Genomic DNA, 14,775 nt, shown 5'->3' on the forward strand with positions numbered 1-14,775 from the left:
CCATTTGTACTGTGTGAAACCATATGTGCACTCTTAACATTTTCGTAACTGTAAATATTATTTCTCATTTTGTAATACTTAACAAATAGTTTGTATTTATTAAATATAACAACAAACATTAAGTCAAATAAGGGTTTATTCTTGTTCGACATTTCATGATGAGGCCATAGTTACCATAAAATGGAAAGGAAAAAGCTAAAGTCACCGAGAAATGAATTCTCCCGACACTTTTATTTTTATTTAATGATAAATATTTTTAAATGATATTGTGATTTTTTTTAAAAATTATTCAAATTCAAAGATATAAAAAAAAAATGTCTGAAAAATAAAAATTAGTTAGCCTTCTCGGGAGAATTCATCGGGCCACGACTCAAATGAAAAAAGTATGAGAAAGAAAATTGTACATATACACAAATTAGCTTCCTTTGCATGACAGATTAAAAGAAAAAAAAAAAAAAATCGTATTTATAACTTTTGTATGCGGGAATGCAGAACAACATTCTCATTGAGAAACTACTAATTTACAATCAATAAACAGTACAAAGAAAGCACAAATCCTGGAGAACAGATATGATGCATTTCCGGTAGTATGAAAAGGACAACCAAGGATACAATATGAGCAACTGAGTGAGGGTTACACAATTACAGACCAAAAATGTGGTCACTTGCACCAAATATGCCAGCATTGAACTGTCTCGTATTCAAGTCACTTCCATCCAAAGCAGTACCAAAGCGATCGAGCCACTGAGTTGGACTTGGGTTTTCACTCTCCTCTACCCACTCTGAGGTCATATCAATATCATCAAATTGAATAGGATCAACTTCTAAAGTCCTTGTCCTCATTTGTCTTGCTAACTTTAGATTGTAATTTATATATACGAGGTCATTCAACGTTTCTTTATCAATCTTGTTCCGTTTCTCAGAGTGGATTTGCTGAAATGTGTTCCAGTGCCTCTCAAAAGTGAAAGTGCTGCAAACTTGACTTAGTATTCTAATGGCAACTCTTTGCAAGACAGGTGCAGAGTCTCCATATTGTTCCCACCAAAGCCCTGCAATGAATTAGCATCCAGTTTCAGAGCAACGAGGCAAACAAATAAAAATGCAAAAAGTTTGCACATAGTAAGATCATGTATGAGTTTAGCAGTAAATCTGCCAATACTACTATGTAATGGTATTTCAACCATGGTGGTCGTCGTGGTGCACTACAATGAGCAACATTTGGTTGCCGTTAATCCAAAGGATGAAATAACTCCTTAAATTGTGTAACATCCCCTTCCATCGGCCTCTTTCCACTGACATGCAAATTGCAAGGTGCTGTTTATAAAACACAGTACAAAATTCATTACTTACCAGGTGAAACTGTATCTCTTGCTTCCTTAGCTAAGTTACAAGCAAACATCCCTCTTGCCTTGGTAAACGTACAAATTTGATTGGTGATGTCACGTCTCATTTCAGGCAGAGGGAGTAGTATCTCCAGAACTTTATGAAGGTCTTCTTTCATAGAGGGAACAAATTTCATTTCGGGATTATACTGGATACTTGGATTCAGAAATGCTGCGGCAGCATGTAGGGGTGAATGGAGTTGGTTCCGCCACTTTCTATCCACTATATCCAGAAATGTCTTGCACTTATTCTCATCCATTATATAGTATGTCCTTATTGATTCCTTGGCCCTGGTCATTAGTTCATAAATAGAACCCACAACTGGTTTCCCTCCAGATACTTCCCTCAACACTTTCAGAAACGGCTCAGAGATGGCCACACTCTCTTCCACTGCTCTCCAGAAATCATTATCCTCAACAATCGCAATACAAGCAATGGTCTGCGGTTTAATAGTGTACGAGGAGTTCGTAGAATACTCAGGGCCATTGAACATAAGCTTCAATCTAGACTTTTGCTTCAATAATAACTGCAGGGAGAGGAAGTTGGATATGGAGTTTGTGATACCAGTCTTGATGAGTTCCTGTCCCCCAGTATACTGTTTCATCAAATCAAGCATCGATGCATTATTGTATATGAACTTTGTTATGGTTTGTGCTTGTAAGATACATCGGTTCACCCAATCTACCTTCGAAAATTCCTCCAAGATTAGATTCAAACACTGAGAGGCACATGGAGACACAAATATGGTTTTATAGTTCTGCAGGATATGTTTTGTAATTCCAGTATAGTTGAAACTGCTATCCATGATGATCTGGACAACATTTTCTGGGCCAAAATCTTGGATAACAGAATCAAATAATTCAGCAAGGCACTTTGTGTTCTTAAAATATGAAGATGCATCCACGGATTTGTGGAAAAAGGTCCAGGAAGGTGATGAAACCAAAAAGTTAATTAAAGCTCTAGATTTATTGTCAGTCCATGTGTCTGCAATGATAGTACAACCTGTGGTAGCCCACTCTTTTTCAACATCTTTGCATTGTAGGCTCACCTCAGACTTGATCCTTTCCAACCATTTAGTCTTCAGCATCTCTGCTGATGGACCTGTAAATCCAAGACCACACTTTGCTATTGCATCAATCATAAGCTGATAGGATGAAGAACGAGCAATACTGAAGTCCAGCTTATTCTCAAAGAAGAAAAGAGCAATACTTTTCTCTGCATTTTCTTGGTTGTTCAAAGAGGGAGGAGCCATTGGTGTTACAGTAGGGAAAACTTTCATAATTGGAGATGCTGCCTCCAAATACAGAGGGGATTTGACTGCAGAGATATTGCCAGTAGACCTGGTTTCTGATAACTTATGCCTTGGAACACAAGAATTTTCTTTTGTCTCCTCCTTTTGTGCTATTATAGCTCTCACTCTGTCAGTAACATCATCTCTTACTTTGGTACATGGATTTACACCTTTGCTCGGAAGCCGAGATAGATGGTGCTTCAATCTACTGATGCCACCATTCAGAACTCTCTGGCAAAACTTGCATAGTACTTTATTTCCTTCCAATTTATCAGCATATTCCCAACAAACATCTTTTTCTCGTACCACTGCCAGAACAACGCATAATTAGTTCCCATATATGCAAGTAGTAACTGTTTTCTCGACATCTTACATCAAAATAAACTAATCATTGAGGGCAGGCACACTTAATTCATTCAAGATGCTACAGATTTAACCTAAAAAATAGTATTTGAATTCATCCTTGCAATCTCATTGCGGGGAAGGAAAACAATAAAAAATTACTAACTATGGCTATATACCAAGACCATACTTCTACATGCACGAACTAATATGATACGTAGCAGCATGTTTAGCAAAAGAAAAAAAAAAAACAAAAAAAAGATACATAGCAGCATTGAAAAAGAAAAAATTGTACTTACTGAGGATATATAAGTTGTTCTGCGGTTCTGTGTGTTGACCTAAAGGGGAAGCAAACCGAAGATAATATAAGTATTTGAGTACGCATTTATATTTTATACAACACAACAAACTACTTAATCTTTCTAAAATTGCCAAGAGCCCAAGAGTAGATACTAAAACGAGAATACTAATGAAATAGTAGCAAGAACTCCATGAATGTTAAACAAAATGATCCACACAAGCAATCATCAAACAAAAACTCCATGAAATGTTAAAAAGGTAAATAAGTTGAGAAGCTCAGCAAGATACAATGAAGGGGGAACGGGAAAAACAGAACAGAACAAATTCACACCCCCACAAATGTTTCAATAGTCTTGGCAAACTGCCAAGCAAGTTTGGTTCGTATTCCTTCCTTTTTTTTTTTTTGCTTAGGCTGACCAAGAATTTTAAGCACAATTAGATCATGTTCTGCTAATTTTGGGTCCTCTAATCAGATTATTCAGTGTTCTCTCTCTCTCTCTCTCTCTCTCTCTCTCTCTCTCTCTCTCTCATGTTGTTTCCTTTAATTGGTTGCAGTAGTAGCCCGTTTGGATAGTGAACTCATCTCAACGTTACGACATGAGTGAATGCCATTATGCCACGCTGCAAATATCAAGAGATTGATTCAAGTTTTTCCGATTTTCCTACGTTTTCTCAGCTTCCAAACAGACAGTCGAAGTTATTTTACAGGCTCAAAACTCCAAATCCAACCCCATATAGGAAAAAAAAATTGTTACAAGCAGAAAGATTCAATTTATTCCCCCACTTTCCTCCGCTTCCTCACAACCGAACAGAGCATTGCACATATTTTACAGACCACCAAATCCAACTGTGTGTGGCTAACAAAATGTTACAAAGAGAAAGTTTCAAGTTTTCACTCATTTTCGTTCGTTTCCGCAGCAACCAAACAGAAAATTGCACTTCATGTACAGACCCAAAACTCCAAATCCAACTACATAGCTAAAAAATCAGAAAGTGTCAAAATTATTCTTGGCACTCAAAAAGAATTGGACACTATATACATATTATGTATGCATGCGAAACGAAGGGAAAAGGGGTTCTCTCGGAGAATTTAAAAATGAAGATAAAAGAGAAATAGCGAGAAGTTTAAGTAGAGCTTAGTACTTACAGAGAGAGATTGGTCTTCTCGACGGAGAGATAATCGGAGGTCGCTGAAGATTCTGGGTTTTTCGATTTTATCGCGATATTTAGGGTTTTATTAGGTTGTTTGCCTTTCTCTTGTCGTCTAAGATTTTTTAATTGATTTGTTTTTTCTTTTATCTTTCATTTGTTCTTTGGCGATATCTCGCGGACATCATTTTGTATTTTTGTGGATAGAACCGTAATTGAAGGGCGCACCATACGGCATCGTTTAGACAGATAAGGGAAATTGTTAAAAAGACGTATCAGAGCCAGGTTTCGATCCTGGGACCTGTGGGTTATGGGCCCACCACGCTTCCGCTGCGCCACTCTGATTCTTGACAACTGGCTCTTATAAAGTTTAACTTGTCACTTAATAATATTATAATTGGGCCTTAGGATAGTTTAATGGGCCGGCCCACTTTTTATATGGTCACACGCGCATTTAATAATAGATTATGACTTCTCAAAAATAAAGAAAAGGATTAAAAATAAATTACAAAGTGACTTGATATGCTATATTAAATATTTTTTAAATTAAAAAAAAAATGATTTTCTTACCTATCAAATCAGTTTATAAATTAATACTTTGAAATTTTCTGTGTAGATCAAGCATCTCCTTTAGAAACGCTATAGCTCACAAATAAGGAAAATACAACTTTTTTTTACTACACTCTTCAGAAAAAAAGGAATGTTTGGGACGACATGGCATGGACAAATTGATCAGAGTGCCATGTATGTTAGTTTTAATAAAAAACCTATATAACTCTTACAAATTACAATGTGTTTGTTGTTCGATTATGCATGCACTTCATACCTCAGATAGAAGAAACAAATGAAGACACCTAAATACTCCAATTTGGAAGCAAACATGTACCAATTATATAGGCTTATCATTAGCTACAGAGTGCTGTCCTAAAAGGTTGTCTTTTCTCTAAATCGTCATTTTTCTATTGATCTTCTTCTCAATCCACTTACTATTATATGGAATTTAGATCAATATATCATCAATACCACCTATCCAACTATTTTTATTTAATAAAATTAAAGTTACCCAACTCACAGTCTATCTACCTAATTCATCTTCCACAATCACTACTTATATTTACTACAACTTTAGGACCACTCTTATATAACTGTTGGGATTTAAAAAAAAAAATTAAAAAAAAAATAGCACTAACAAACAAAGAATTTTTTGTTCTAAGAAGAATATGAACTATCAATGGCAGAAATCTCGTGTTAGCTAACTGCGTTAGCTTGCTTCTAATCTTTCTTTATTGCTCTCTTTCTCTTGTCTGTACTCTCTCGCCTCCCTTCAAATGCAGCCCCCGCCCCCTCCCCGGGTCATGCGTTACAAAGAAAAAAAAATTATCATGGAAATTGTAAGTGCCTTGGCTTAATGATTTTCTAATGGTTTCTTATTTCCCGGGCATGTGATGCTGGCATGCTGCTTCATACGCAAGCAAATACCAGCTCATAGTCATTGCCATCATCATTTGCGAGGTCCCTGTGTGGAACTTTCCCTGCTTACTGTTTCTGAAAGCCCAAGAAATGCAGCTACCTTCCATTTCATTGCTTCTGGGTTAATACTCGATTGGTATAATTTTTCTCTTTTAGAGAGAGCTGAACCTGTGAATATTTGGTCGGAGACCGGGAGACTAGAGATGCTGTTTGTTCATATCTTCAGCAAGTTTGGTCTTTTTTGGAGCCAGCAAGTAAGGTTGTGCTTTTTTTGTTTCAACTCCATTCTGGCATTTCAGTTTGAATGTTTCGTTTGGGAAATGAGAAAATGAAAGGAAAGAATTAAAAAAAAAAAAAAAACTTTGTGCCTTTGTTGTAGTTTTCAAGGAAAAAGAGAGAGAATTGGAGAAAAAATTTCTTTTAGTCTCAGTAGATCATCATTTCTTGGGTTCTAATAAATGAAAAGTCTGAATTGTAACTATTTGAATAGAGATTCCTTCCCGTTCTTTTTACTCTATGAGAGCACGAATAGAGCGTAGAGACAAACAACAGGAGACTGAAAGGAACTTCCACCACCCTACACAAACAAACAAAACAGCTACAACCGCTTATCTTTGACAAAATAGACTCTAATGATTGGAAATTTATCAAAGTCAATCTTTTAGAGCTAAAATTCCGAGAGATTTTCCACTACACTTTTGACCATCAGCAAATTCTAAGTTTCCGTCCCTTGGTCTCTGATTCATCTTCTTTATATATTCATGCAGATGTGAGCAAGTTTTGCAGACAGTTTCATTTTAACTGCAAATTTGCTTGACCACTTGGGTCTGTAACTCCGACAGAGAAAATGAGCAGGAAATCGGAGGACCTCTTGTTCATTTTCTTGACAATCTGTTTGTTTGGAACATTTTTCTCACACGTTGCCACCGACCCAGTTGAGGATAAACAAGCATTGCTCGATTTCCTTGGAAATATCTCGCACGCGCTCGATCTCAATTGGAATGAGAACTCTTCGGTATGCACAAGTTGGACAGGAGTGTCCTGTAACAAAGATCATTCCAGAGTCATAGCACTCAGATTGCCAGGTGCTGGCTTACAAGGTCCAATTCCACCAAACACTCTAAGTCGCCTATCGACAATTCAGATTTTAAGCTTCAGATTGAATTCGATATCAGGTCCTTTTCCTTCTGATTTCTCCAAGCTCTTAAACTTGACCGCTCTTTATCTTCAACACAACAAGTTCTCCGGCCCATTGCCTTCAGATTTCTCAATTTGGAAGAATCTTACGGTCATTGATTTCTCAAACAATGGCTTTAATGGGAGAATACCTTCTTCAATTTCAAATTTAACTCAGCTCTTTGCATTGAGTCTTGCTAACAACTCCTTTTCGGGTGAAATTCCTGATCTTGATGTTCCTAGTTTGCAACACCTAAATCTAGCCAACAATAGGCTTGATGGAAGTGTGCCCAAAACCCTTCAAAGATTTCCAAGTTCGGCGTTCTCTGGTAACAATCTTACGATGGAAAATGCTTTTCCACCTGCTTTTCCGGTTCAACCACCTAATGCTCAGTCATCAAAGAAAGCAAGAAAACTCAGTAGACAAGCAATATTGGGAATAGCAATAGTCGGTATTGTTCTGGTGTTTGTGGTTATTGCAGCTATAATGATGTTGTGCTCCTCAAGAAGAGAGGGAAATGAGATTCCAACCAAGCGAAGAGAGAAAGAAACCTCTTTAAAGAAAGTGGTTTCTGGGAGACGAGACAATGATGAGAAGCTTGTCTTCTTTGAAGGAAATAATCTTGCATTTGATTTGGAGGACTTGTTGAGGTCATCTGCTGAGGTGCTTGGCAAGGGATCATTTGGAACAACATATAAGGCGGCTCTGGAGGATGGAAATACTGTCGTGGTGAAGAGGCTTAAAGAAGTATGTGTGGGAAAACGTGAGTTTGTGCTTCAGATGGAAGTGATTGGTAGTATTAGGCACGAAAATGTCAGCGAGCTTAGGGCATATTACTATTCGAAGGATGAGAAGCTTGCGGTGTATGATTACCATCATCAAGGAAGTGTGTCTGCAATGTTACATGGTATGTTAAATCTTTGCTGTTCTTTGTCTCTTATTTTTTTCCCTGATCTGTAGCCCTAATAAAATTTATGCTCATGCTGTTCCTTCCCTCCCCCACCCACCAACCAAAACGAAATTCTTATTCTTAAGCACTAAGCAGTATCAGGAATTGATGCTGTTGTGTTACTTCTCTGTGGACTGTTTCGGTACACTAAGTCTGATCTTAGACGAGTGAAAACAGAACTTTAAGTTATATGAGGAATTAGTTAAGTTTTTATGCATTTAAGCTGAAACATAATTGTTCCTTGTGAAAATGGCTGCAGTCTTAGTGCATTTGGTAGAAAACTATGGTAGAACTTTATGAAGCCATATCAGAATTTCCTCACTTTGGCATGATTACCAGCAACAAAATTGCATAAAATTTATTCTAGCCCTACTATGTTCCAGAATAAGTCTCATTCTATAAAAAATCATGCGCTTGCCATTATTGCAGGAAAAAGAGGAGAGGAGGGCCGGACTCCATTAGACTGGGAGACCCGTCTAAGAATTGTGATAGGTGCAGCAAGAGGCATTGCTCATATCCACACACAAGATGGTGGGAACAAACTTGTCCATGGAAATATAAAAGCCTCTAACACTTTTCTCAACTCCCAAGGATATGGTTGCGTGTCTGATGTCGGTTTAGCAGCAGTGATGAGCTCAATGTACGCACCAATGAGGGCTGCAGGATATCGAGCTCCCGAAGTAACAGACACCCGGAAAGCATCCCATGCATCTGATGTCTTCAGTTTTGGTGTGTTGTTGCTTGAGCTTCTTACTGGGAAGTCACCTGTACATAACACTGGTGGTCAAGAGGTCGTTCACTTAGTCAGGTGGGTGAATTCTGTGGTTAGAGAGGAATGGACAGCAGAAGTGTTTGATGTAGAACTCTTGAGGTATCCCAATATAGAGGAGGAAATGGTAGAGATGTTACAAATAGGGCTGGCTTGTGTTGTGAGAATGCCAGAGGAGCGACCAAAGATGCAGGATGTAGTGAAATTGATGGAAGAAATTCGCCGAGTTAATACAGGTAAGCGGCCATCAGCTGAGCTAAAGCCAGAAATATCAACCCCATCGCCAATTATAGCTGAGATTGGATCCTCCTCTGTCATTGGATCCTCCTTGGCTACACCATGAGATTCTTTTGTCATAGTTATTAACTCAGTTCTCTCTTTTCCATTTCACAATCAGAATTGGTTGGAAAAAGAATTGGCAAAAATCAACTGATATTTGTGTCTCAAATCCCACGAAACACTTGATGTTGGGATTTATTTTAGCTAAATTATCCAGCGTAGCTTAATGTTTGGCATACTTCCTTGGCTATTGTATTGCTTGGATAGAACTTAAGTATATTTGTATGGGGAATTTGATGTTATTTCATCCTTGACAGAGTGACCCAAGAAAAACTCAAGTTAACTTTGAGTGGCGACAAATGGAGCTCCTTAGAATTATTATAAAGAACTTGGATTTTTCTTTCCAACCTCATCCATCACCTTCATATGCATATATTAGTTGAGCTATTACAGTGTGTATACACACGATGACGGTAGGTACTGATTTACGGAGAGGACTTTCTAGAGAACATTCATTTTCAGGCTTGTAATTTAAACAATCTCCATCCCGATTTAGATTATATTAAACAGAGATGCCAAGTTCTCGTAAATTAGGTCACCAACTCCATGAAAGGTAGCTGTGTCGAAAATACCTCCAGAAATCATGACAAGATGCAACAACCACGTGTTTGCACTCGTACGTCAACTATGTGGTCATTTGTCATATTTACCTAACCTTTCACAATGCTTTGATATATATTTTTTTCCTCACTTGTTTTTTGGTCATGCATCCTAATGGGTATTGCTTCAAAATACATTAATTAATTTAGGAGGACCAACTTTCACAATGGATGCCGAAAATGAAAAGACATTAGTTACATACATCACAAGCAATGTCTGCAGTAAGTAAATATTCAGACTAATTTCAAAATCTATATAGTCATATTTAATGAATCCACATGAAACTGGTTTGAAGTTGAAAAAACATGGAGTAATTTCTTTTGTATGAAATGCACACAAGATATTTGAATTCAGAAGCAAGATATATATTTCTCAATGGGGGACTTGATGCTTAGCACAACCTCGACATGACATGTCTAAAGAAACATTTATCGTTACAATAGTGCCAACCCCTGCAGAGTCGACAAACATCTGATGGCAGAAGAGTGGAGCGCAACTCACTTTCTCACAGTACTTGTTTTTACACCCCCTGAAATAACATATAAAAGGGCTTCAGTAACACATTGGAAAAGCCAGTATAACCAAAAACTAAATGTAATAATATCATCTAGCTGGAGTAATCATTCTATCAGTGCTGGTATTCTTTCTCTACCAAAAGTACCACTAACCTTCAACCTCCTCAAATTGTACTTCCTTCACCAGTTCAGCAGCTGCATGATACTCAAACCTACCAGAGGTATGGAACAACATGCACCCAGTAAGAGCATTTTTCTGTACATATTCTAGTTGTAACTCTAACAGGAAAATGCATTGACAAAAAAAGAAGGATTTAAAACAAAACTTCTGGTTTTTTCTTTTTTTCCCCTTCTTATTAAGCTACAAACTTCAGTATTAAGGTCTCAGCGAATGCAGGGCATAATCGTTAAGGTAAAAGTACGGGAACTCACTAGAAAGCAGTACTCTTCCAAAATAAGGATGACCGTGATCAGAAATATTACACATATCTTATAATTCCTATATACTCCAAGGCAATTAATACCTCTCTGCATACATAATTATATGCCTATAAAAAGCCTTACATGAAGTATCAGACCTATTCTTTCACTCCATAATGTAAATTCATCTACACTTTATCAGTAAGAAATATAGGAAACCAATAGATATGGAACCCACGATCTCTCCCTTCATCCTATTTTTATGGGACAAGGAGCCATGTGATCTAGATTTTTTTGGCTTCATAAAGTAAAAACCGATCTTCCCATCCTACAGCATCTAGCAAAAAACTGTACAACGTATGCAGCGTTCAGAAAGGTAATTTGTCCCCAGAAGGGAATATTTATTCTCTCCCAAGTTGTTAGACCATTGGCATGACCATATCGATGTTGTGGAAAGAGTAGGAAATATGGGTTTAAAAATAAAAGAAGATTTAACTTTCTGCCTTTTATAACTGACAGATGGTTATAACTTATGTCTATATGAGATATGGAAAGTTGTATTCAGATGAATTATTAGGAAAAAAAGAAACCCTCTCAGTCGCAAATTATTTTATTTTTATTTTTTTGTATTGATATCGGGGAACCTCTCCATGGTAGGGCCCTTCATACCCACCCCTGCAAAGTAAACTCCAGTCCCGTGCACCGCGCCCTTGGAAGTTTCCCTACACGGAACTGAATAAATCACTGACTTTTTATCAGGGGATGTGGCCCCAAAGGATTGTTTGCACCCATGAGGTGTTGAACCTTAGACCTTGAAAGAAGTGATACCCCAAGACCAAGGCCTTCACCACTTGAGCCAACCCCTTGGGGTTTCAGTCACAGATTATGATAATCTGAACTGGTAAGATTTCATAGATTTGCCTAGGTTTCTTTAATGAAGAGAGCCCATCAAGCCTCAAATGCTTGACCCAAGCATTACAAAGACAGTAGAACATTCCATCCCCATAAACAATGACAATGTCATATGGAAAGAAAACAACACTTAATAAGCAACAGAAAGAGTGCTAGTTTTGTTTTACCTATTCGAGAAGACCACCTCCAGTTCATAGTCAGATGCACTCTTAGTAGCTTCAATTAACACAGTAACAATTTCAGTCTTCCGAGTACTGGCCATGAGTAAATCGTACTCCGTGGGAATGATTATTGCAAAGAAATTGTCACTTAGTTCACTCAAACACATCTTATCTATGGCTGCCAGGGCAATCCTTCGTTTAAGTGCATCGGTCTCCGGGTCAAGAATGTAAATGGCAAAGTCGGTAATTAATAAGATACGTCGTTTCATCTTCCCAGAACTAGTGAACTTCAATACTTTATCGGCAAACATAACTTGCTTGTCACCTGAAGAAATTCACAAAAGAAAAATGGAATAGAATTTAGAATTTAATAAACCACCCAAATCACCTAGCATTCTGCATGAACCCTAGTCTCCCTTGTCAAGTTGTGTACATTCTGATTCATCAACTAGCATGCCGCTTTATATCCATCCAGGAGACCCAAAATTAAGGCCTGGTTACCAAATACCAAACTATCTCATCTCATCTAATCACTACAACTTTCCCAAATTCTCACACAAAATATAATAAACAATTCAACTTTTTCAAATTCTAAAACAAAATTAATATTAAAAAATCATATTATAAAAATATTTTATTCAACTTTCAACAAAACATCTCATCTCATCTGATTAGTGTAACCAAATGAGGCCTAAGAAAATGTTTGAAAAAAATAATCACATCATGACTATATGCAGGCTTGAGATATCAACAAGAAAGCGATTCTTGGTTTGTAAATTATATAAAAATACAAAAGGATGGGGCAGTGAACATTACCCCAAGAACACTAGTTTAAATTAATCTATAAACTTCAGGTGTCATTTACTATTGTATTTGTTAAAATTTCCCAAATTAGGATTCTTGTGCTTTATACTGGAATCTGATTGTGGCTTAATATGAGGAAGCCTTGGATCAAGGTCTTCTAGAATTCTCACCTAGAACAATCGTTTTTCAGTCTTGGCATTAGAAGAGAGTATAGTATGCTAAATGTTTCGTTTATCAAATTTGTATATAAATAAATGTGCTGGCATTTGCGTGTTTGTAAATAGCCAATGCCTAAAATCAAGAAGGTACAGAAACTTGGGGGGGGGGGGGGGGGGTGGATTGTGGGGCGAGAGAGGGAGAGAGGAGGAGGAGGAGGGAGTGATGGTGATAATGGAAAGTATCCAAACAAAGGATGGCCCCTATACATGAATAGCTGTGAGGCCGCTTTTACACTTTGAACAAAAATAATCCAATGTGCGCAATGGTAAAACTATAAATCTAAGGAAGTTTGAGGGTAGTGGAGCCTGGCCACCCACACTTGTCTATATTTCAGGCTCTGACACAGATACTAAGACAAAGAACCTTGTTTTATTTAATTTCCATTAACATAATCAATTTTTACTTTATGCTTTCTCCCTCTAGATAGGTGTATCTCTTGTATTCTCTCTGTGCACTTGGATTGCGCGTGTTGCACTTATTAATAAAGACTTCTTAGTCATAAAAAATAAAAACAAAATTACTTTATGACCAAAACATCAGACAAGAAAACTGTATATTTGATTAAAGCAATCACTTGGAGATGATTACGGGAAAAATCCAACCATTAAGGGCGGTTCTATGTAAGACATAACAGAAGAACACACATCAACGGCACAAAACAAAGCATGCAACGCACAATGATGATCAAAAGAATATCATATAGATGGCATTCAAATCACTATGCAACCCACTTCGCCAATTAGTAACAAAATACACTCATGCCAAACGATTAAAAAAAATCTAATTTCATGAATTTGAAAATAACCACAAGCACCCCATTTACACAAGCTGCAACTCAGAAAAACAAACGCATATCTTCAAGGAAACAAATGCTGGAATCTTTGCAAACGAGAAAATTTCCTAATTTAAGACTTGTGGGGAAATCGTGATAATAAAATACTTCATAGTGTCTCTATTAATTATTTCAGACATGATCAATAAAAAATCCCCAATCTTAATAACTCAATATACAGTATTCCGTCCCCGGTTCACAGATTCTAAGCACACAATAATCCAGGGATTCAACGTTGCCATCCCACGCAGATTGGGAAAAAAACAGCCCTTTCATCAACCAATTCCAACTCAATTCCCAGATTCATTTACCAAGTCCAAAAAATGCCAACTAAGATCAACCTAAACCAAACTTACCCAAAACAAAGCAAAAAAAAAAATGCACTAGTGAAATAAGAATTCATGCGTAAGATACTAATATTCCTATGTGTATATGTATGTATGAATTGGAGGACCTTGTTTCTGCAAAAGTTTGATCAAGTAGGGATGAGAGGCGACATCGATGTAGTCGCCCCTGTAGTCCCTGTGAAGAGAGGCTTTTCTGCGGACCTTGACGCCCATGAACGGCTCTTGATTTTCCGTCCTACTGTTATCAGACGATCTGAATCGCATTCCACTTTTCCCTTCTTCCTCGTGGTCATCCTGGTATTTTGGGAGCTGGGATTCGTCGATTTGGACCCGCCTCTGCGATCTGATCCGTTCCATTTTTTTTTTTCCTGTGCTTCGAGGCGAGTCTGACACGTTTAACTCTCTGAGTTCTGGAGCGCAAAGACGGAGAGGGATAGGGAGAGAGGAAGGTGAGACGGACGCGCGTCACGCACCGTCTCCCACACATGGGATCAATAATTTGTAAACTATGACTAGCGAAATTTCAAAAACACAATTAATTATCATTTTATTATTCATTAATGTATACTTTTTTTTATAATATGCAATAATAATGAGAAGATGATAAATAATATTTTTTTACCATTTTATATCTATCATAATGTATTTTCATTTTTCTTAATAGGATCGATATATCCAATTTATGACTTGTGACAAAAATAGAGATTCCTTAATGACTTCCAAGTTTGAGAAAAGGGCAGTGCTAGTGGCTCGACATTGCTCATCAAGAAGGTTGTTTTCTTTTTCTTTTTCTTTA

General features: G+C 37.3%; 3 protein-coding genes and 1 non-coding gene across 6 annotated transcripts; 1 reads left to right on the plus strand and 3 right to left on the minus strand.

Annotated features, from left to right (window-relative positions):
• Positions 1-479: 479 nt before the first annotated feature.
• On the minus strand, positions 480-4,610 carry LOC122313948. Of its 2 annotated transcripts, none has more exons than XM_043129291.1 (4): positions 4,464-4,610; positions 3,316-3,354; positions 1,351-2,982; positions 480-1,049 (listed from the first exon to the last, which is right to left on the minus strand). In XM_043129291.1, coding segments are annotated over exons 2-4 (2,040 nt in total). In that variant the 5' UTR covers positions 3,317-3,354; positions 4,464-4,610; the 3' UTR covers positions 480-642. The 2 variants fall into 2 exon arrangements, with proteins under 2 accessions (XP_042985225.1, XP_042985224.1); XM_043129290.1 differs by lacking the exon at positions 4,464-4,610 and adding an exon at positions 4,213-4,415.
• Positions 4,611-4,738: 128 nt separating this feature from the next.
• Positions 4,739-4,810, minus strand: TRNAM-CAU. The gene has a single exon. It is a non-coding gene; the product is annotated as a tRNA-Met (tRNA).
• Positions 4,811-5,772: 962 nt separating this feature from the next.
• On the plus strand, positions 5,773-9,423 carry LOC122313462 (probable inactive receptor kinase At4g23740). 2 transcript variants are annotated; one of them, XM_043128497.1, is made up of 3 exons: positions 5,773-6,194; positions 6,703-8,019; positions 8,491-9,423. In XM_043128497.1, the coding sequence occupies exons 2-3, from the start codon at positions 6,783-6,785 to the stop codon at positions 9,171-9,173; spliced, it is 1,920 nt and encodes a 639-aa protein (XP_042984431.1). In that variant the 5' UTR covers positions 5,773-6,194; positions 6,703-6,782; the 3' UTR covers positions 9,174-9,423. The 2 variants fall into 2 exon arrangements, with proteins under 2 accessions (XP_042984431.1, XP_042984432.1); XM_043128498.1 differs by having other exon boundaries at positions 5,773-6,189.
• A 563-nt stretch (positions 9,424-9,986) lies between these two features.
• On the minus strand, positions 9,987-14,469 carry LOC122313463 (myosin IB heavy chain). The gene is made up of 4 exons (XM_043128499.1): positions 14,087-14,469; positions 11,784-12,102; positions 10,438-10,496; positions 9,987-10,298 (listed from the first exon to the last, which is right to left on the minus strand). The coding sequence occupies exons 1-4, from the start codon at positions 14,334-14,336 to the stop codon at positions 10,267-10,269; spliced, it is 660 nt and encodes a 219-aa protein (XP_042984433.1). The 5' UTR covers positions 14,337-14,469; the 3' UTR covers positions 9,987-10,266.
• Between the last annotated feature and the right edge of the window lie 306 nt (positions 14,470-14,775).

The sequence above is a fragment of the Carya illinoinensis genome, chromosome 6 (assembly GCF_018687715.1).
Source record: "Carya illinoinensis cultivar Pawnee chromosome 6, C.illinoinensisPawnee_v1, whole genome shotgun sequence".
NCBI classification, from domain to species: Eukaryota; Viridiplantae; Streptophyta; class Magnoliopsida; order Fagales; family Juglandaceae; genus Carya; species Carya illinoinensis.

What these genes read in the sequence shown, in the direction of transcription:
- LOC122313948 (XM_043129290.1), bottom strand. An exon ending in GAACAACTTATATATCCTCA is followed by an intron (nt 2,983 to 3,315) that starts GTAAGTACAATT and finishes TTGTTCTGGCAG; the next exon opens with TGGTACGAGAAAAAGATGTT. An exon ending in AAGAGATACAGTTTCACCTG is followed by an intron (nt 1,050 to 1,350) that starts GTAAGTAATGAA and finishes AATTCATTGCAG; the next exon opens with GGCTTTGGTGGGAACAATAT.
- LOC122313462 (XM_043128497.1), top strand. Translation starts at nt 6,783, where the DNA reads ATGAGCAGGAAATCGGAGGACCTCTTGTTCATTTTCTTGACAATCTGT. An exon ending in TGTGTCTGCAATGTTACATG is followed by an intron (nt 8,020 to 8,490) that starts GTATGTTAAATC and finishes CCATTATTGCAG; the next exon opens with GAAAAAGAGGAGAGGAGGGC.
- LOC122313463 (XM_043128499.1), bottom strand. Translation starts at nt 14,336, where the DNA reads ATGGAACGGATCAGATCGCAGAGGCGGGTCCAAATCGACGAATCCCAG. An exon ending in GAGGTGGTCTTCTCGAATAG is followed by an intron (nt 10,497 to 11,783) that starts GTAAAACAAAAC and finishes TACCTCTGGTAG; the next exon opens with GTTTGAGTATCATGCAGCTG. An exon ending in ACAATTTGAGGAGGTTGAAG is followed by an intron (nt 10,299 to 10,437) that starts GTTAGTGGTACT and finishes ATGTTATTTCAG; the next exon opens with GGGGTGTAAAAACAAGTACT.